A 22,743-nucleotide genomic window follows, 5' to 3' on the forward strand; every position below is an offset into this window, starting at 1 on the left:
ACAAATTGCATTATCTCAATAGTTTTTATAGAGACACATCTGAATAATTTGAGATCTCTTTGATAAATGAAGAATCCAAACAGAGATAAGTGAAGGGCCGTGTTGGACCACTGTATTTGTCTTTTATTGCATCTCATTTGGACTCACATGCAGGTGGGGGAGGGGGGGGGCAATGCCATCCCCAGGAATAAAAACTCAAAAACAACATAGCCTTCATATTCAACATTTGTGTCCACATTCTTGATTATTATTTTTTTCTTTTTTACGAATCATAGTCATCTTTATTTTCTTTGAACACTTTGTAATGCCACAATGGATTATACAGTTCACTTCGGAAAGAAACAATACACAGAACATCCAGCGTACTTGAGTGATTTACAGTGAGAATCCGCAAGATTTAGCCAATGTACTTTCCTCTGCCACTGCTTCATGACCCTCTGTAGAGTCCTAATTCAAATCACTGACATTTCAGCTCCTCTGTCTAGATACTTGCATCTTTTCAACTAAGAAATGTTTGTAATACCATGACAAACCAGCAGAGGGTGCAAGGTATAACACTCCAGGTACATTAACCCGTCAATACTGCCTAACCAGGTAGCTACCAACAAATAAAAGATTCTTAATCTACTTGCCTTACTTATTGACAACATTGTTGATGTAACTAAAATATATAATTTCCCCATTTCAAAATAAATAGTAAATAAAATATGTAAACTCTAGTCAAAATAGTCTACAATGCATAAAATTTGAACACAGTTCACAATTTTTTGCAGATTCAAAAACAATTATTAAAAATAAATAAAATAATAAAAGAGAACACAGATGTGTCCATTGATAAGTCCAGATTTGCAGTGCAAGCTGTTACATTTGACTCTCTGAAAGTCAACGGGAGGAGGATGATGGCCGAGCAGAGAAAGAAAGGAGTTTGATGACAAAGATCGAGAGATCAGTTTGTAAGACTGGGCCTTGGCAGGTGAAAACACACACTGAACACAGTCCACGTTTAATAACACAGTCCTCATCTGGGAAATGCGCAAAACCAACATATACAGTATGCACTGTAGCTGATATGCAGGAGTTGAGAATGAATCTAAATACACATTTATTTGTTTTTGTTCATTTTTCCAGAGTATATTAAGTAAAGGTTAACACTTAGTTACACACACACCCACACACACATAAACTGAATTTTGTTTTTGTATCTAGGGATCACATTCACAGTTGTGCTACAACATTAGATAGGAAAGGGAGGGCTTTTTAACTTAGCCAGAGTGAAGTTAGTTATAGATGAGGGCTGATTGGCTGCAGGGGACTGGGGGGAGGCAGTGGGGAAGTGCAGACATCCATATCCACAGAGCGCCAGACACATCGACAAACCTGGCCAAGAGACACAGAAATATTCAGTCATAAACCTAGTATTTGTACGCATCAATCTCAAACTGTAACATTTACCTACTACACAGTGACAACCACCTTAAAGATCGCCTGTCCGGCCCCCTACATGAAGTCCTTGATGTTCAAGTCATCCAGGGCGTTTCTGGGAGGAGGGGGCTTTCTCGGGCTCTGGGCAGCTCCCGACATCTACAAGCAGAGCAATTTAGCACCACATATTGAAGACCACAAACAAACACATGAACAGAGTATTTGCTCTGTACCGGTGCTCCTGGGGCGGGGGCTGCTCCTGCGGCAGGGGCGCCCGGCCTCACCATCATGGGAGCTCCCGGTGCACCGGCCTTTAACATAAACAGACACACAGTGAGTTGAAGAATTAGAAGACATTCGACAGCCATGGAGGGGGGACATAGTCTGAGAGAGTCCATTAATGTCCTCAGTTTGGGGTCATTATTGGACTGGACGGGGGCTGGTGGTCTTACCATACTGTAGCAGGGCTGAGTCCCCATAAAAAGAGGGACACCCATAGGAGCGCTCTAATGGAGGGAGGCATGGGAAGAGGAGGAGGAGGTGTGATGTTACGAAACTATGGTGACAGGTACAAAACGCAAGACACATGAAAACAAGACCAGACCAACGAGGAACAAAAAACCCTTAGACAAGATCTATGGAGATTTCACTACAATCTCAAACATGCAGTATGGAGTTTGAACAGCAGAGGGCAGATTGGTTGCAAGTCGCCAAGGGTCAGAAGCTGAATAAAATATAGTACTAGTTTGTGTAAAATCAGCACACAAATGTACTTTCATAGATGATATGTGTAATGCTCATACAGTAAAAGCCAATAAAACAGGTTGACTTTTCTTCTTTTGTTGAAATGTGAGGGTTAAAGGAAAAGTAAAAGTCAGGGGGAAGCTATTTCCAAGCAACAGCTGATTTTGATTATTTTTTACCACTTCATCACATCCATCTCCAGAATTTCACCTGGTAATACACTTTTTTTTTTTTCTATGTGTTGCACTTAGATCTAATGAGTCAGACGTGTCAGTGTCCTGGTGTGGAACCTGGAGAGCCAGATGAAGCCTGTTCTGTTGCTGCCATGCGCCTACACTCCATGCTATAAGACACAGACAACATTTACCATGGGGGCACCCCAGCTGGGGGGAGCTACCTGAGGGGCTGTTCCCATTGTGAGATCTGCAAGAGATAACAGAGAAGTCATTAGTCAATGCAGGATTTTAACCTCTTAACCCCCGCCTTAACCAAGTGCATTTTCTCCGATTCGCCTTTACCCAAATCCATATGGTTACAGCCTGTAGGCCCAGCTAAGACCTACAAAACTCATCTAAATGGATCTTTTTCCCACATTTTTATCACTTTTTGGTCACTTTTCTGATACGTTTTTGTTGTTTTTTCATCACACATTTTTGTCACTTTTTCATTGCTTTTTCGTCCTTGTTTTTGTTGCAATTTTCCCACTCTTTTCAAGAAGCTTTTAGATTTGGGTAAAGGTGGTGGTTATTTACTATACTCAAAGCAGAATGGCACAGCGTAGCTAAAATGTGTATAATTCTACGCACAAGTAAAGAGTAGCTGCAGTTGGTCAGGTCTAGGTTCAGCAACATGTTACTTGAACTATTACATCAATGGAGTAATTCAGGAAAACGCACTTAAAGCATCAACCTCTGGGTTCAAGTCGCATCCCAAAATATCCATCTCATATTTCAAATGTTATCACCGCCTTAACATCGACATGACACTTGCATGCGAGAGTTGAGGAGATCTAAGGGCTACTTACTACTCGCCATGTTAGCCATGGAGGTGTCAACATCCCCCGCCTGAGGGGTCACAGTGGGCTTCATGACATCTCCTAATCCATCAAACACTACACAGGGCGGAGCACATGGGCGGAGGGCAGAGGGAGGGGGGGGGAGACAAGAGGGGTTAAGCATTCTCCTAAAAGCAGGCAATCAACACGTGCATCAAATCTCACACTCATCTTAAAACTACAGGGATCACCGTGACAACCAACTCTGGTCTCCATGGCAACAAGTAGGGCTAAGCTACACAGGAAACTACGCAAGATGATGCTAAAGCAGGACCAACTTCAGTCGAGGAAAGATTAGTATTTGTGCCATTATTAGGATTTATATTCAGCATATTCTGGTCTTCGTGTATATAAAATATTAAAAATCTAATAACGCACAAGAAAAGCATTCCCTTCAGAATGATAATTGGTAGCATAGAGCTTGATAAGCATGGAAAACTACAGGGTGTATCTACCAGTCGTGACAAAGCAGCTAATGGAGTCGTTTAGGCTAATGTTTATGAAGAATCTCCGCAAGTTTCCTCTAAAATAGCATTTTACAATGGTAATCTATTTTATTCCTAACTCTTTTGTTCGATGATTGAACGTATAATTGTGTTGCAGATACAGAACCAAAGAATGCACAGTTTTTGCAAGCGTCTGGTGGAAAGGACAGTGCAGCTGAGCGTGCACTACTGCAATGCAGCAGTGCACTGTGGGAAATTACTGTGTTAGGAGAGAAAGAGAGAGAGCCAGGAAACTCACCCAATCATATGGCAGGAAGCAAGCAAAGAAGCCAGCCCAAGAGCCAGATGGAGAGAGACGGCGAGGGAGAGGAGCAGAGTCAAAAGCACAGATGCCAGAGAGAAGGAGAAGAAGAAGAAAGCAGTGACAACCGTGTGTGAATGACAGAGAGGAAGAGCAGGTTAGAGCCTCTCAGCAGCAGTATCCTACACCATTGGTCACACTCCATCGAGGACAATGGGGGAGAGATGAAATAGCCAGGAGGTGAGTGAAGTCAGTGAGGTGCACGAGCTAAACAAGGCATGCTCAAAGACATTAGCAATGTAGAAGCCAGGCAACAATGTACAAGTATGACGAGCGATGTTGGATTCATATACTTTGGTAAAAACTGCGACACCGAACTAATTTCATGAGGAAAATGTATCACAATAAGAAACAGTTGAGTGATCAGTGTAAATAGTGTTTATGGGAGTTGCTGCATTAATCTCACATCAAATGGTTTGGCATTCTATAGTGAAATACTGCACAACAGCATTAACACAATCTTAATATGAATATTGGGGGGAAAGGGTGCATAAAGGAGCCTCAGCACTTTGAGGAAGACCATAGCTGGCCAAAACACATCGTGCATGTATTTTATGTCTGTAATAAAATTCATTTCATTGCTTATGTATTTTACCCATTTTGAACCCAATGTTCTGTCCACTTTTGGATCCTGATTCAAACAACTGATATACTGTACATGCATCTAAAATATGACATTATCACATATAGACACAAATGTAATATTAATCAGAAGATAAATGCTACAAAAATATATTCACAATATAGTCCTTTTCGGCTTGTACCAGAGCCACAGATGATAAAAGAAAATATTCACCAGTAAAAAGGATTAACCTGCCACACTGTAATGAGATGTATCACTCAACAGTACAGGACCTTCATGCAGTTACACCATGTTAAACCTCCCACACACAGTGGCAAATGCTCACAGTCTGTCTGCAGTACAGTACATGCTTGTGGACAGAGTGAGGGGCGTTACCTGACATGAGCTCGGCTCCTGGGGCAGCAGCAGCAGCAGCGGGGGCAGGGGCAGCGGCTGGGGCATCTCCGGTGGACTCTGTCGGGCCAGGCCCAAAATACAGTGTCCCACAGAGGAGCAGGAGGAGATCCCGTCGCAGCATTAGGGTAAAGAAGGGCAACAGTCAGCCTTCACTGCTAATGCTGAAAAAGTGTTGGGAGATTAACCACTTAGGACACAACTTTAAGACAGAAATATTGTCAGATGGAGGACAAAGTCTCATTTGCTTGAGTGAGAACACAATGCAACAAGAGGTCCACAGTGAAACATATTTTAGTTTAATATCAATGTAGACGAGAGGGTGTTACGTTAGTACTGGCACCAATCATCATTATTCTAAAAAGCTACTGTATGCTCGACACACTTTTTTTTCCTTTATATCGTAGGTCTACAACCAGTGAAAGAGAATTACAGTGCATTACCCACCACCAAACAGGTTCATGATGTCTCCAGTGTCTAATTTTGCTGGTGGTGCTGTTGAGAGGAGAGGGGCGGGGGAGCTGAACACGTCTGCAGGGGAGGGGCAGGCGGAGATCACGTTTAGGTATCTCTCAAAAGACATCTAATTATATTTTTAATTCACACGTCGGTCGAAAAGCGGCCAAACCAAGCAACCCAAACCATGCAGAAAATTGACAGGAGCTTCAAAGAGTCTTCCCCCAAGCAAAATCAGGCACGGCAAGCCATATCCAAGAGTAACATCATCATCATCATCATCACACGGGCGAGTTTGTACCTGAAGTGAACAAGTCAGCGTTGGAAGTGGGCGGGGACTGGACAAAGCTTGTGTCTGGCATAGAGTTAAAGATGTCTACGAGCACATGCACAGCCGGTTACTCAACAAAAGGGTTACACATCATCCCACATTGTCAAAAGTCAGACACGTTAGAGAGAAGAAACTATATCAAAATCAAAAGTAACACGAACGACTTGAGTTTGAGGGGGAAAGTATTCCGTTTGTTTTCCATTGCCGCTGATTTTGCTACTGAATCAAAGCTGAAAGCCACAAATATATTGCTATACTAATTCTGCACTGTTTTGTGAGTACCTTCATTGCTACTGATGATGCAAGCGCCTCTTTTCTATTTACACAAATTGAGCCTGCGTTTAACCTTTTACCTCCCGCCTGAACTGAGTGCATTTTCTCCAGTTTGGTTTTACCCAAATCTGAAAAGCTTCTCCACTGGAGCTTACAGTGTATAGGCCAATGGAACGCCTCATTTATCCAGCACTTGTCTCCAGCAGGTTAGACTACTGTACCGGCCTGATCACTGGCCTCTCTACATGAGCTGCTAATATGACCATGTTAGTCCAGTGCTCCGGTCTCTGCACTGGCTTCCTGTCACTCAGAGAATAGAATTTAAAACAGCTCTGCTTGTTACAAGTCTTTTCATGGCGTAGCACCGAAGTAGCCTGGCTAACACCAGACTAAAATCACAAGTCTGGGGACCACCAATTCATTTTCTCGTAGGAGAGGTGTGGTTTACGATCGTCCATACTCGTTTATTGGGTGATACAAAAAAAAAAAAAAAAAGTCTCATGCGTCTGCACGTAGCCATGGCCAATCGTATCATCGTATGAGATGACGTATGACCCGCTGTAAACGTTTGAGCTAAATTATTTAGAACAAGGTCTAAAGCTTGATCAAAAAATACCATCGTGTCTGCTGCCGTCACGTTGGATCCGTAAATAAACTTTTTTTTTTATTATCCGTAAATAATCTACAAGCTTCCATATATCGAATAGCGCGTCATCGTCTTGCCATCCCTCCTCGCTCTGTGATTGGTTCCCAAATCCACCGGAGATTTCGGCCATGGTCCCCAGGCTGTTGTGCAGTTCGAAATAATTCGAGCGCACACAGCAGCATGGTGTTAGCCAGGTTAGCACCGAAGCCCATCTCTGACACGTTACAGCCGTATGAACCATCTCGGGCCCTGAGAGCTTCAGGGAGGGGCCTCCTGGTGGTTCACAGAGTCTATAATAAACACGGTGAGGCTGTGTGTCAGTTTCATGCAGCTAAAATCTGGAACAGTCTTCACGAGGATGTGAGACAGGCCTCAACCCTGACAATGTTCAAATCCAGGCTGAAAACTGTTCTTTTTGCCCGTGCATATGACAACTGAAAGTATTTCATCTGCACTCTTGCCTTTTACTGTAATTGATGTGGGGTTTTTTGTCACTTTTCTGTCACTTTTTTTATGCTTTTTTCCCGCACTTTCATCACTATTTTTGTCACACTTTTGCTGCTCTTTTGTTGCTTTTTTATTACAATTTTTGTCACTTTTCTCCTTGTTTTCTGCAGTTTTTTGTCGACTATTTTTTCAAGAAGCATTTAGATTTGGCTAAAGCCAAACTGGAGAAAATGTGCTCGGTTCAGGTGGGGGTTAAGAAGCTAGGAAAAGCATTCTCATAATCTATGCCAAATTGATCACTTATTTTTGTGCATTATGGTAAATGTGTATAATACACGCGCTTCATAGTCAGTTTGACCTTGTATATATTCAGTTACTTTCCACCTCTGCATTTACCAGGCACAAATCACAAGCCCATATAAACCTTTTTTTTTTAGTATCCTTGGTTTAGTTTACCGCTGAGAAGGTCTGCGGAGTGGTTGGCGGAGGGGGCGGAGATGGTGGCGGTGGTGGTGATGGTGGTGGAGGAGGCGGAGTTGAAGAGCGGTGACGGGGAGGAAGGGGGCGGATGGGGGCTAAAGCACGTGTCTAGAGAGCTAGCGCCGGCCGTGTCAGAGTCCACTGTCATCATGGAGAAAAGGTCGAGCCCTGCGGAGGCTGCGGGCGTGCTACCTTCAGATGGAGCGAAGGGGTCTTGGGGTGAGGAAATGGAGACATGGTAAGCAATGGTTCAAAAATAAACTCATGTATGATGGGGGAGGAATGACTTCAGAGGGGACTCCCTAAATGTAACGCATTTCATCCACGTGGGGATAGCTTAGCGGGACATTTCCACAAATAACTTTGCCCTGGTGATTATTGTGATTGTGATGATACATGTTCAAGGCTATGGTTTATTGTTATAACAGGCATCTACAGGTTGGTGTAATTTGGATCTGTTAGAAAACAAGACACGCTTTCTTATTCAGAAAGACAAAATACCTTACTATTAGGGAGTCCCACGGTAACAGGACAGGTCAGAGGGAAGTTAAAGGGACATTTCAGGATTTTTGACATAGGGCCTCATTTCCTAGTTATCCAGAGAGTTGTTGATTTCTGGAGATTTATTTTATATTTGAGGAGTTTAGTGGTGCTAGGCTAGTGCTAGGCTAGCGCGTGTCTATGGTAACTAGTAGCCTGCATTAAAAACCTCTTCAAAATCATGGGCTCGTCCTCCAAACGTTACCATATCTGATTTGTAGAAAACTCCTTTGTGAATTCCGCCGCAAGTAAACAAACTACTGCAGATCCTGTAACCGAGCAGATCACTCCGCCGCTGCATAGCTACAACCAGGAAGCGGATACTGCTCAAATATAAGTTCTTTTAAATGCAAAATTGATTAATTAAAAAGATTATTCAGTCAACACAGACATTTATTTGGGTCGTCTGGTGTTATCAGTGATTTGCCTCAGGTGCACTGTGCTTGGGTCAGGCTGTTTTTAGTGCAGGCTACTAGTTACCATAGACACGCGCTAGCCTAGCACTAGCCTAGCACCACTAATCTCTTCAAATATAAGGACTGCATGAAAAAACAACAACAACAACAACACTCTGGATATCTAGGAAATGAGGCCCTATGTCAAAAATCCTGATACATCCCTTTAAGAGATAAATATAAGAGAGCGTTTTAGGCAAAGCTCTGAGGTAATGTGTTACTATTGAGAGCCATCCACCAATGCATTTGAGCAAAGTTGCAACTTGCAAGCTCAAAAATGCCAACAAAGTATGGTCGACTAAGCCAAAAGAAACTTCAATCGCTATAGCAACATGAGCACCATACAGCAATGCTCGCCTACACCACACCTTCTGATGAACACCCGACTCCATCTTCCCACAACAGAGATGCAAATAGACAAAGAACAATTACGATCGTAAGTTTAGCAAATGCCAAGAAACCAAGAAGCCATGTCCAGATAAAGATTGCTTTTTTTCTTATATTTTCAGGTGTTAAATTCGCTCACTGCTAAATCAGCTCTTGCTTCACAACAGAACCCGCTTCTAATTTGGCATCATTATCGCGCACTTTAATGCACAGACAGACAGCGTCACCCACCGGCTCCAGCGGCAGCAGGGGCAGATGTGGCAGCGGCCCCGCCTTGAGCCGCTGCCGGCGCAGACGCCTCAGCGGCAGGAGCGGGTGAGGAAAAGGTGTCTGACGTTCACACAGAGCCGAGCAGGAAACGGAAAACATCACGTGAGAGAAAGAGAGAAAGATTAGGTCATTTCAGTTCAAAAACACAGACACCAGTCGGAATAGTGCAAATCAAGCTGCGGCCTTCGTGTGCAACATTCATGATTGACAGGTGAATGAACGAATGGGAGCACAGACAGGAGGCACTACATTCAAGTTTCTACTGCAGATTATAGGCAAAGATTACACTCAAAAGCAGTGACTGAAAGTGGTACAGATATGCTTTGCAGCTGTAGCCTTAAGACACACTGTACTTGGGTTTGATAGATTTGCTTGGAAGAGAAGCATGTGGGCCTATCAAACAAGATCCACGTGGAAAATGAGCGTAGCAGAATTTTGTGCAAGCCAAGAGAAACGTGGAAGTGCAATTAGAACATTGTAGCGATTCAGAAGTGCTGGTAAAATGAAAACCTTGTCCCGCAAGACAGTAGCTAGAATGATTTATGGAAGTGCATCACAAGGTATCCTGTGATGATGCATCTTTTCTTGCGGGAAACAGAGAAGCTTGTTTCTATCTATTTGTTTTCTTATTACACCGATCAGGCAAAACATTATGACCACCTGCCTCCATATTTAGCGTGTTGTAGCCGATTGCATAAATCGACAGCATGCCTTTTGGATTGGATCACAGAGGCTAGACATCACTCCTCACATGCACTACCTGTTTTCTTCTTTGGACCCCTGCAGACTAGAACTAGATGTCCTAAACTCATTCATTCTTCTGTTAAACTAGCTCAAATATCTATAATGACGACACGCTCTTCAGTATTTGTAACACATTTGTAAAGCACGTAAATACTTCAAAGCTTCTCTATGAAAACGTGCAATAATAGATAGACAGAATCCCCCCCCATCAGTGGTCAGTGTTATACCTGATCGGTGTCATACTGGAGCATGCATTTATTGGTGTTGTCATACTGTGCGTTGAGCTTTCCAGAGCCTCTCATAGGTTACTCTCTGGAAGCCCACTGACCTCCCAACAGATCCATATTGGTGGCGCCTGGGGAGGTGGCGGCTGCTGTGCTAGTGGGAGGAGCTAGAGGCGGAGCTTCTGCAGCGGCTGGCGTGGGCGTGGCTGCTGCCGAGGAGGGGGCGGGCTCTGCTGTGAGGGCGGGGTCGGCTAGCAACGAATCGCCCATTTCTGCAGGTATCGGGGGATCCAACCAACCAACAAAAAGAATATCCCCCCCCACCCCACCCCCCCAAAAGGCCAAGCAAAATAATAGGTGTAACCACGGGAACCGAAATCAAATCAATAAAGGTACAAATCAAAGTTGAAATTATCCAATATAAGCAAATAAAACAGCCCCCATCGGCAAAAACAAAAACAGACAATGAAAGATGAGAAGGGGAGGGAGAGAAGGCAGAGAGAAACAGACACTAAGAGAACAGTTTGAGGACACGGACAGGGAGGCAACTTAGTGACATTAGCTACTGGAAAATATATTTAATATTAAAGTAACTATATATGTATATATAAAGCTGTATTCTCATATAATTTCAATGTATACTGTAGTATAACTTGGTCTATAGGACGATGTATGACTGAGAATTGAACTCACCAGATCCAAGGAGGTCTGTGGACACAAAAAGAACAAATCAGCATAAGGAGAGTAGAAGGTAATATTACATGATTTGTATGTGACTAGAAGGTATCTGTAGGCAGCAGCAAAGCTCTGCAGGGCCACTTCTTGGGTTGAGCAGAGGAGGCATGGGCCACCCCCAGAATTTGACTGGCCACCCCACTGAGAGATATGTCAGCAAACATTACCAAGTATGGGCAAATGTTCTAATTGAATGCACCTTTACTATAATCTGACAATGCATCCAAAGTCTAAAAAAAGAAAAAGGTGTGGACCCAGCCCCAATGCACCAACATACATTGAAAAATCTATCTTAGCACTGTAAATAACCAGATAGTACAACACTGCAGTTCTCACCTCCCCATGACGTAGGTGCAGCGGATGGTTCTGAAGGGCCTGTAGAAGACAGAGGGTCCAGGTCCAACAAGGATCTACACAAAAACAAGGCAAGCTCTTTGGTCCAAAATGCACCGCGTACAGAACAAATATACAACGCCATCTCATTTAATGTACGTACTCTTCAGCTGGTTCTGGAGCAGCAGGGGCGGCGGCTGCAGCAGCGCCGTCGGGAGGAGGCTGCAGTGTGGGGACAGCGTTTGAGGATTTGGCTGGAGTGGATGTGGGGGACACGTTGTTTGTCGGGGAACCCTGGAGAGCACAGTATTAGAGGCTGCTATCAATGACTAAGGTTTACTACAATTGAAGAAAAAACGCGAACATGCTTACCTTTGTCGGAGACCTAAAACAAAGAAGCAATACATGGTTAATGCATTGAATTTCTCCACTCACAAACACAATGTTGTTTAGTATTTCCTCGAAACAGATACAACACAAGCTCCATCAATGTGACCATATGAAGAGTTTATTTGCTGTTTTGTGCATCTACCTCATTATTTTCACACATTAAAGCTGGAGTAGACAACGTTTGCATCACACACAAATCCTTCTACAACACTGCATACAATTTACTTCCACTGTTCTTCCAAAAAGTACCTACTTTGTACACTACACTTTGTAAACTCTTCATATTCTGAATCACATTGCATGGTATGAAGTGAAATTGTATTGAGTTACTGTGAACCAATACACAAACACGTAATCCTGTTGTTATGTACATGGTGAAAAACAGGTAACTATTCACATGAAGGTCTGCAGGGGGAACTACATGTGAATACTTAAGAAATACTTCTACGGTGGAGGTCGTAGTTGAGAGTATTACACTCTACACATTATGAAGAGGCAAGTAACCAACACCAAGGAAAACATTTTTGCTCACCCTTCACTGGTGATTCCCAACGAACATAAAAGGATAGAAGAAAGGTAAGGTTAAAGACACGGATTTTCTATTTAAAGCCACACTGCGGAGCATTCCAGGTACGATGTCTCTATGTCACAAAGGCAAACTTAACTGTCTCAAAAATGCGATACCAAGCTTGCTCCCAATGCTACACACTGCTCAAAGTAAAGACACATGTCAAAACACAAACTCTTCAATATTTTGTACTCTTTGTTGGGCAAAATATTCCGCAGTGTGGCTTTAATGGGACGTCATTGCATAGGCAGGTAAAAGGGTATTCCGGATCGAGGGCTGTTTGGTCGAACGTCTTTTTTTTTGGTTAGACAAAATCAAATAGAAAGACATTTGATTCAAAAAATTCCCGCGCTTACCCCTTCTTTCCGCCCTTTACATCTTCAAGACCGTTCATGTGAGTTTCAAGCGACTCCAAGATACTGCTGGGGGCCTGAGAGCAAATCAAGAGACAGGAAATCAATACATCGCACTGCACGTCTTATTAGGCCTGCCGTAAAAGACTGCGAACACATTTAATTACAAGTAAAAACAACACCAAAAAAAAGGCAGGACAAATAACACTGGAGAAAACACACTCCAAGTGACACCAATTTGTGTTCTGTAAAGTTATTGTAGAGACACAGCATCCCGCACAAACAGGCACTCGGCCAAGGCACGCTCTGTTTCTATGGTTACCGGTTCCTCGAGAGGTTTGAAAGGACCGTCTTCGTCGTCTGAGTCTGCTAGATCCACCGCTACACCCGGGTGGAGGCACTGAGTGGGATTTCATAGTAAAAAAAAAAAAAAAGGGACAAAATGTGTCTGTATTTGATTGTAGTGTGAATACTGGTTCTCCTGGTCCATAGAAATCGGGACTACAATTTCCCATTTAGAATCATAGAAACCAATGGAGATTTAAACCCCTGATCCTCAATCAAGTTGGAATTATAAAATAAAGTTGAATTCAGCTTGTAATTCCCACAATTCTTACATATTCAGTAGCCTTTAATAATGCCTTTAAGACGATCTACAAACATGGCATATTTTGCACATAATGAGGGGTATTTATCATTTGAAATGGCTTGTATTACACTTTAGGGCCCTTAATCTGATGTGTAAATGAGAGAATGCAAAAGTAAAACATGTGTAAATGACTAGGCTGATCCACTTTTGGGCATGAGCAAACACTTAGTAAATGTTTGTGTAGCGATGTAAATACTACATGATATTTTGCCCGCAATGACTTACATAGTTGATGTCAGGAATGTCGTTCTTGTCCACTCCCACGGTCTGTGAAACAAATGACAGAAATGGTGAATATTACCCCTGTGTAGCATTAACACACCTGCAATATCCCACAAAATGACGCCCTGTACCTCGGCCAGTTTCATAAATTCACCGATCTTTGTCACTCTGGTCAAAAACCTCTTGTAGATTTCCAAGCCCTCCTTGCACTCACTCTTCTTCATTTTGAAGTATTTCTCTGTGGTGCAAGAGATCAGATACTGAGAGATCAGACACTGTTGCTTAAAATGCTTTCCAAAATGACATATATAAAAAAAAAAACACTGACCTAATAAGTTGATAATGCCGTCATTGTAAGAAGCAAACAGTTTGACGAGATCCTTGAAGAGAAGCAAAAACGCGCCGTTGATGATCCCGTTGTTCAGCTCCTTGGGATGAACCTGAATATGGAAAATAATAAATTAGTGACAAAGCTAATGGTGTATTTTACTGTATTCAGGCTTTTACAACTTTATACACCTTTGCAGGGATTTTTATTTTATAGATTAAAATGATGCACATGGCTGTCTACACTATGTTAAGAATTATTATGCAGATTGTATTTCAGTGCCATAAAGGTAAAACAAAAATTGTGTCTCAGGGCTCTTTGAATCACTGACATCAATCTCAGACAGCTGTGATGATTAGTTGTCAGGTTAAGCCCATATAAGAAAAAAATACTGAAAAAGGACGTTCCACATTATTAAGCAGACCACCATTTTCAAACAATAAGGGAAAGAAAAAGGATCTGTCTGCTGATGAAAAGCGTGAAAGAGTTGAAGGCCTTCGACTAAGTATGAAAACTTTTGATATTTCACAAAAGATCATCACACTGTTAAGAGATGTGTGGGTGATTCAGAGTACACATGGGTTTGGGCAGATAAAGACACAATGAGGACAGTTTCTGCCAGACAAACACATCAGATTAATAGAACAGCTGCTACAAAGCAGCAAACAGGTATTTGAAGCTGCTGGTGCCTCTGGAGTCTCCCGAACATCAATGTGTAGAACGCTCCAGAGGCTGCAGTTGTGCATAAATTGTCTATCCGGCCTCTCCTAAAATGTTAATTGAATGCTGAATACTCCTAAAACATAAAATGTTGTCATGCAAAACACCAATGAAGGGCGCTATCTTTTGTGTGCTAAAATTAGACATAAAATAATTATAAATCAAGAGGGGGAAAAGGTTGGTGGAAGAGGAGCTTCATGCATTTCTCTATGTGGAAAATATCAGTGTGGGCTGGTGTTTTCATAATGGAAGGGAATGACTAACTGGAGGATAGCTGAAAGATGGGCGAATGAAACAAAACAGCGCTCCAGGTATGTTTTCATGAGAATATAACACCATAACATTTAGATCATATTGTCCAATCAACTCCAATCCAACGCTTATTTCAACAAAAAGCGAATCTTACATCAAACTCCAGCAGTGTGTCGATCTGTGTCTGCAGGACGGGCATGGCTTTCAACAGCTTGTCAGTGGTCATTGTCCTCATCACGCCGTCAGCGCTGACAACGTGCAAATGACAATATTAGCTCCACAATGAAATCTAATCTAAGGAACAGCACATGTGTCCCTGTAAGACCAACCCCTTTTTGACTCTGGTGAAGTCAAAAGCCATCTGGCGGTAGGCGAAGGCTTTCTCGTTCAGGTACCTCCCATATCGTCTGATGAAAGTCGACATGTCGTAGCCTAAACACAATCAAACTCACATGTATTGCGCTTTCTGATGGTAGGTAGGTCTGGGCTCATTTACAAGTGTGCAGTGTTCTTACCGTGAGAGCCAGTTTTGTCAATGAAATTACTGAGGTTGAATAGGGCAGTCCTGGAAGCCAAGTACTGAATGAATCGCTAAAGAGGACAGACAAGGATAACGCAGTGAGTCATTCAGTAAAACACATGACACAGAAAACCTCCTTAGAAACAGTAATGAGGGGTTTAAAATGTGATTGGTGGCGAAGCAGCTGAACCCAAAGCTTTGACTTTTGTAACTTAGAGAAACAGTTAGAGAAGCAAAATGATGTATGACATAATTTGCAAATCTCTATAATTACATTCAATAAAATACAGCTAATGGGGCTGGGCACTGTTCAAGGTTTTGGTTGGTTGGTTTATGATTCCAGTCTCTGTACTTTCTTTATAGCTGTTCAGCGTTAATGATTATCTACAAAACAGAATGATAATGTCCATAAAGTACATAAATGACTGGGACTGCCATGTAGCCTTCTGTAGCACTGTCTTAGGAATGTATGCATCCGAGCTTGCGACTGAATTCGTCATTTCATTTTATTTTTTTCTTAGTTACCTCAACCAATCACCAGAGCTCTTGTAAAGTGTGGCCATTCACAAGACTTCAAACAGTCAGACTTCTTATTGCTGCTGTTTTATATCACTCTAATGGAGAATATGTATTGCATCCTCTTCTCTCACATCAACCCAGTGTTAATTTTGACAACATATTTAAATTTAGTTTTAGTTTTAGTCTTTTGACGAAAATGTAATTCAATTTTAGTCTAGTCTTAGTCAAAAAAATATCTTCAATTTTAGTCTAGTTTTAGTAAAAAAAATATCTTCAATTTTAGTCTAGTTTTAGTCGACTAAAATTGCAAGTAAATTTAGTCGACTAAATTTAAGACGAATTTAGTCGACTTTGCATTGATAATATTCATTATAATCATATTTAATCTTGTTCCTCTGCTTCATGGAGCTGCTCCACATGAACAAAGCTCAGAGCTGATCCTTTGGCAGTGAATTTACATGATATGAGGCTCTTTCAGACTGACAATAGAAGTTTGGATGATTTTAGTCTCTCCATTTCATTTTTATTTAGTCTTATTTTAGTCGACTAAAATATCTGGACATTTTAGTCATAGTTTTAGTCTCATGAGAAACTATTAATTTAGTTTTATTCCAATTTTAGTCGTCAAAAATAACACTTTGACTAAAATTAAGACTAAATATTTTAGCGCTGCATCAACATCATCATTTTTAAGTCTTGCTGCTCTTCCTGCTTCTCTGCATGAACTCAGGAATCTTTACCCGCGCAACTCCGTCTCTATCCATTTAACATCTCCAAATGTTTAACACATTTATGTGACGCCCTCTTTTCTAATCCTCTCCACTCATGGTCACTCCCAAAGAGACCCTCAACCTCCCCTGTCAGCTTGAAGTCTCATTCTCCATCGTGTTCATGGGCTTGCCTCGTTGCCGTGGATGCACATGTGGTGGGTGGTGACCAGGGCCTTGAAGACCACGATCCAGCTGGCGTTGGTGGACCTCTCGAACAGTGTGTCCGCCATCTGAGGAATGTTCACGTTGGTGGTGTTGGTGGCCGACACCAAGTCTGCAACGTACACATATGAACAGTATTAAAAACGGATTTACGTCGAGTGCAGTTCTAGAAAGTCACACTTCCTTTACAAACAGGATCATTTCAAGTTCTTCAGGTACATTGTGGAGATGCTTAGGTTTCTCTTATGGGGGCTTTCAAACCACAATCAATTTTACAACCAAGTACAAGGCTAGATTGATTCATGTTATCGGTGTAGGAGCATTGACTAGTCAGGTCCTACGCCTCTAGAGCCAGCGTATGTGTAGAAACAGCACTGCAACAGCACTATAAATGTTGAGATAATGGCAGAATGGCAGTGATTAAAGTTTGATTAGGCGTGGTGACCTAATGTTCTGTGCAGAGCTGCAGACACTCAGGAGAATACTAAAGACAGTGGAGGACCTGCCGCTCATTCAAAGTGATTTTAGAGCATTGACCCCCCCCCCTTTCCTCACACACACACACACTATCAATGAAAATGACACACAGACAAAACCGCTTTGTCATCTCCATGTCTCAACATTAGATTATCGCATCAGGAGAAGAAGCGCACTCTGGAGGAAAGGACACTTTGCAGTTTCAGTTTTCCTTTTCATTTACTGAGCCACAACAGTCATTAAGAACAATATTAATCACATTTTCTGTCCGTCACAAGCTGCAACACTGGGCGAGGTTCTAACACAGATGAGAGCGGTGTCAGCAAGTGGTTTGGCAAGACCCAGACATGGACATCTAAACATTGTTAGCAACATCATAGCAATACTGTAGATAGCAAGTACAGCTAAGTATATGAATTTATATTGTGAATTCATATAAAAATCGATAGAGCGCACACTAAGCCTAAACGTTTCAACCTGGGCACCGTGTGGAGTTTTCTTTTCATACATGGCATAAAAATTGATCTTTCTCCATGTTGAGGCGAAGCTCATTTTGGTCCAATCCTCCGGCACCGACAGCTGAAGGGCGAGGTACTGTGCGGGAGATGTGTTATTCTTATTATTGGCACATGTTCTTGATAATGGAGGGATAAAAAGGCCATTACATCGACCCGGGCCTTTGCGCCAATAATGGAGAGACAGATCTGTAGATAGATCTGTAGCTGCGCGCTCTTCGAGGTGGGATCGTTGAGAAAAAAAGAGTGTGGAGGCTGTAATGAAGGTCAGACCCAAAGTGGCAGACTGGGACAGGGGGGGCTTGTAAACAGATTATTTGTGACCACAGACATCTTCTCTCCCATCCCCCCAAGTCCCAACACCTGTCTCTACAATGCCCACTTAATACTTCCAATCTAGTGTCTGTTATCGGTTCTTTGTCAGACAGAATTCCTTTCTAACAGAGAGCCTCACTTTCCAGATTATCCCCCAAAAAACACATCCATGATTATATTATTATGGCGTCTCGCACGGTCATGTCCCACAATGCTTCAAAAGTTATTACATAAGATTATCTGTGGGTTAAAGTTTCCACTCGGGCGAAAACACAGCTGTCGTCTCACTCTGAACCATCAACGTTCATTTCCACACAAAAAAATATAACGTTTTCTTTATCATATTTGGGATTTGTGTTACAGTGTTGTCAGAAACCTCCACGGCCTCAGTCAGCGTGTGCATGGGATTGGCTGAGCTAAATTAAGACTCTTACGGTAATCCACGACACACACACACACACAACAGTCTAAGAATGAACCGGGCTCAGTGCTGTGAGCCCGTGGCTGCGACAAAAACAACCAAATGTCCGGTTAAAACAGCCGCTCTGTTTCTTTTGTCTCGCTCTCTCATTCAGAATAAATTTGACCTGGAGACGCATTTCGTCGTAGTCTTTGGCTGTAATATGTTTGAAGATGAAAGAAAAGTGGAATAAACAGTATTAGTCACTGAAGACACAAACAATGACTAATTCCCCAATCTGTCTGTCAACACAAAACAAAAAATTAACATCAGGGATGAATGGAAACCTGATCCAAGCTCCTTTTCAATCAAAGAATCGTGTAAATTCACCATTCTAGGAGCAAGTCTGGTCCTTTGCACACTTGATGCAATTTGAATAACAATTTGAGATGAAACTAGATGAAACTTTTTTTTAAAACGCACCAAATCCCTATGAGTTTGACGTAAGCGAACACTGCTCTGCCCCCACTATCACAGTGGGAAGCAAAGGGCGCAGGTGTTTCAACTTTCTTCGCACTGATCACGTGACGCCTGCTGTGTAAACCATGTGACTCTCTCTCCTCACGTGTGTGTGTGTGACCTCAATGACTGGATATTTTTGCATGTAGCTAATGTTGTCTGGATTAGGACCAATCAAAAAAGCAGCACAGTGTTGTACAGTATCTCAATATCTGTCTGAAAATGATCTGAGCACTTTTAGCAGCAATTGAAAGTGCATTACAAGGTGGTCCCTAATCTATGACTTCACTGCTTGCTTCTTTGTATTACAATATCATTGAAATTACAAAGCCTCAGTGATTTAGGTATTACATAATCAGTGGCTTAAAATCATAGTGGTTATATATATATTAAACATTCTCACTCTTTAGTTTACACCCCTACAAACTCAAAATATTTTACCAAAATTGCACAACCCTGGTGGGCGGTGACTTAAAGAAATGTATACAGATTTAGTAAAAACACAAAGAGAAATTCAGCACTGGACTTTGGAGACAACAAAGCAAATGACAGTATCATTCAATGAACCCAGTCTTTCCAAGTCGGCCTACACATACAGTATCATCTTCACCGTAATCGCTAATAACAATAATGACCGCTTTCGCCAAGTGCAAAATCTGTCATGTCTTCTGACCACGTCTCACTTCCTCTCCCTCCTCTGTCATTACAGGTCCGTCCCTCTTCAATCTGTTTCCATGGCAACTACACCTCACTATCGCATCGCATAATGACACGCTCCTCAGACTTTAACGGACAAAAATATCATCAGCTATGGCCACAGGCAAATAGCCAAGCCTATATACACAGGGGAAAATGCCATAAAAACTCTTGAAATGTCGAACAAAAATGTCAAATCTTTCTTCCATTGGCAAAAAGATACTCCAAACCTACTCAAAATGGGCACTAACTGCGATAATTCGAGCACTTAAGTAAGTCATTTTAGTGTCTGTGCATTACGAATCACCAATGTCAGGGCTCTTGGTATAGCCAAACGTAAAACATAGCTTCATTTTGAGGGTTGGCGCTCTTCCTAGCAACTAGCAACACACACATGTGGCCTACTTACAGAAAGCATATTTAAAAAGTGTTGCCCCAGAAATCAGAAACACATTACAGGTATTTATAGCATGATTTTATTCCGCAAAATTGAGGGCATCCTATACTCTTCTCGTCTCGATCAGCTGCTTTACCAGATCATATAGTGTAGCCTATTAAAGGGAATTTTGAACTATAGGGCAGCACAATTAATCAAAATCGCACATTTTTAGGTCATGCAATATCTTCTTCAAACAACAACATTCATCTTAATCCAGTCTTCTCATGAGTATAAACCTGCTGCTATGCTAATGCAGTTCAGACCTACTTTGCAGCCCCTATTTTTGACCATTCAAAACACACACACAGCCATGGATAGGATGTCGCTCTCATAAATATGATTTCACCGGGGGGGGGGGACTGCAAAACCACAGACCGAGGAATCCCATGTTTCTCTCTGTGTAGCCTTAGCATTGTCACCTTTGGCTGTGTAAATAATGCAAGGCAGTCATTGGCTGATTATTCAATTATTCAACAGGGAGCGGATCACAAGATAGAAGGTCCTAGTCCAAGACACAGGACCAGACCTGTCCTGGCTACATGTGGCACCAACACACTATCCCTCCGTCTGCAGCGGGACCACTTCTGCTCTCTGAGTCAGCGCGGTGCCAGATGATCACAGCGATTACAAGTGGTTAATCATGGTTTATCATATGGTAAGGCCTGCTGGCAATGGTGGACGTGTCAATGAAGCTGTGAGTTTATTATTATTCTACTGTATATACTGGTCAGTTTTATTGTGAGTTTAGTGGAATAAAAGTGTCATGTCCTTCCTTTCTCACTTCGTTTCTTCCTGCTGTGGCATCAATATTCCTTAAGTGGGTTAGTGTAGCTATTTGGGAGAGTGAATCCCCAACTTCCCACAGAGAAGCGAGCTACAACTAATGGGCCCTCCACATAAAATGCACTTCAAAGCACAAATATCAGCAGAAGTGATATATTCTTTGCCCCCTGTGTCTTTATGATTTGTAATCTTTAGTAATATCACCTGTGTTAATTTCGTCGACTAAAAAAATTTAGTCTTAATTTTAGTCAAAGTGATATTTTTGACGACTAAAATTGGACTAAAACTAGATTAAAAGTTTCTCATGAGACTAAAACTATGACTAAAATGTCCAGATATTTTAGTCGACTAAAATAAGACTAAATAAGAATGAAAGGGAGAGACTAAAATCATCCAAACTTCTATTGAGCGTCTGAAAGAGCCTCAGATCATGTAAATTCTCTGCCAAAGGATCAGCTCTGAGCTTTGTTCATGTGGAACAGCTGAGGAACGAGATTAAATATAATTAGAATGAATATTATCAATGCAAAGTCGACTAAATTCGTCTTAAATTTAGTCGACTAAAACTAGACTAAAATTGAAGATATTTTTTGACTAAAACTAGACTAAAATCAAATTACATTTTCGTCAAAAGACTAAGACTAAAACTAAATTAAAATATGTTGTCAAAATCAACACTGAATGTCACAAATCAGCACAATGGCCACATAATAATGCACGCCTACATCAGCTATAGAAAAAAAGTGTGGCTTGTGGAGAGTAAGAATTCGAATCAATTCCAAACAGAACCCTCAAGTGTTAAATAATGTAGGATTGGCACTCATTTGGCGTCTGATGTTTTACGCTTTGGCATCACCTGCGGTACGTCCATAAATCACAAGAACTCACCGGGGCAATTTTCATGGCATGATTTCTTAATGTGTTGTTTTAGGTGTGCTCAAATCCCCTTAGGAAATAACCATTCATTCATTTAAACAAGAGAATGTCGTGGTTTTAACCCTGTGATACAACTTCATATTATGTGGAGGCAAAGGGTCAACAGGGGGGGTCATCACTATGGCTACACCAACTCATTATGCCACCCCACCCATTAAACCAGCGATACTAAAGCGAGTGATGAGGCTGTGATGTGTAATGGCATGTGGTTGGGGTGGTCACAGCTATGGAGGCCTGGTGCGTCTCCAGAGCCTTGCACAGACATGGGGGGCACTAAATACTATAGGCACTTACACTCAAGGTGCTTCTTCTTGGGCGGCATCACCTCGTGAGTGGTGGCTTTGCACACAGCCCGGGCCATGTCCGATCCCGTGAGCTGGTACTGCGCAGCGGCGATGCGATCCGTGAGCGTTTGCCCCGACATTTTCTCGCACCGTCGAGTCGACCACCTCGGGAACGAATTTCAACCGACCGCTACGGCAGGAAAAAAAAAACACCTCTCCTTCTCTCTGCGCTCCCGGATGGCTCCACTACAGGCCCGTGACCTCTGTGTAAGCGGAAAAAAATGTTGGGAAATGAACACCAGCGCACCAGTACATGCACTTATGCTCCAAATGGTGTGAACACGTTGGCAACATGCATTAAGACAGTGACAGACTTACAGATAAGGTGAAGTCCCCCCGCTACTCGTTCCGTTTTAGGCTACGGACCGGGCACTGCTTCAGCACCTTGGACAGCTAAAGCCACTCGGTTATGTAACACTCTGGCGATGGCAGCGACTCCCACAGCCCGGAGCAAACGAGATGTTCCAGACAAATGACGGGCTAAAGGCTTCGCTGATCAGAAATACAATGTAACCGATTGATAAGATGCAAATTAGCGCTCC

The 22,743-nt window shown here is 42.2% G+C and overlaps 1 protein-coding gene across 1 annotated transcript; it reads right to left on the reverse strand.

Moving 5' to 3' along the window:
- Positions 1-244: 244 nt before the first annotated feature.
- LOC306975011 (clathrin coat assembly protein AP180-like) lies at positions 245-22,660 on the reverse strand. The gene is made up of 25 exons (XM_079572419.1): positions 22,520-22,660; positions 22,152-22,404; positions 16,747-16,889; positions 15,322-15,397; positions 15,136-15,238; positions 14,961-15,054; positions 13,835-13,946; positions 13,638-13,744; positions 13,510-13,551; positions 12,639-12,712; positions 11,697-11,709; positions 11,488-11,618; positions 11,328-11,401; positions 10,950-10,964; positions 10,361-10,528; positions 9,250-9,348; positions 7,613-7,849; positions 5,761-5,835; positions 5,451-5,534; positions 4,986-5,063; positions 3,191-3,277; positions 2,534-2,589; positions 1,656-1,733; positions 1,453-1,581; positions 245-1,377 (listed from the first exon to the last, which is right to left on the reverse strand). Exons 2-24 carry the CDS (start codon positions 22,279-22,281, stop codon positions 1,498-1,500), a joined length of 2,160 nt encoding a protein of 719 aa, XP_079428545.1. The 5' UTR covers positions 22,282-22,404; positions 22,520-22,660; the 3' UTR covers positions 245-1,377; positions 1,453-1,497.
- Between the last annotated feature and the right edge of the window lie 83 nt (positions 22,661-22,743).

This window comes from Gobius niger (assembly GCF_951799975.1).
Source record: "Gobius niger genome assembly, chromosome: 15".
Lineage (NCBI taxonomy): Eukaryota > Metazoa > Chordata > Actinopteri > Gobiiformes > Gobiidae > Gobius > Gobius niger.

Excerpts from the sequence above, each read along its gene's own strand:
- LOC306975011 (XM_079572419.1), bottom strand. The coding sequence starts at position 22,281 with ATGTCGGGGCAAACGCTCACGGATCGCATCGCCGCTGCGCAGTACCAG. Across the intron at positions 16,890-22,151 it reads CAAGAAGAAGCACCTTGAGT|ACTTGGTGTCGGCCACCAAC; the intron begins GTAAGTGCCTAT and ends TGTACGTTGCAG. Across the intron at positions 1,734-2,533 it reads CCAGCTGGGGTGCCCCCATG|GCCGGTGCACCGGGAGCTCC; the intron begins GTAAATGTTGTC and ends TTTATGTTAAAG.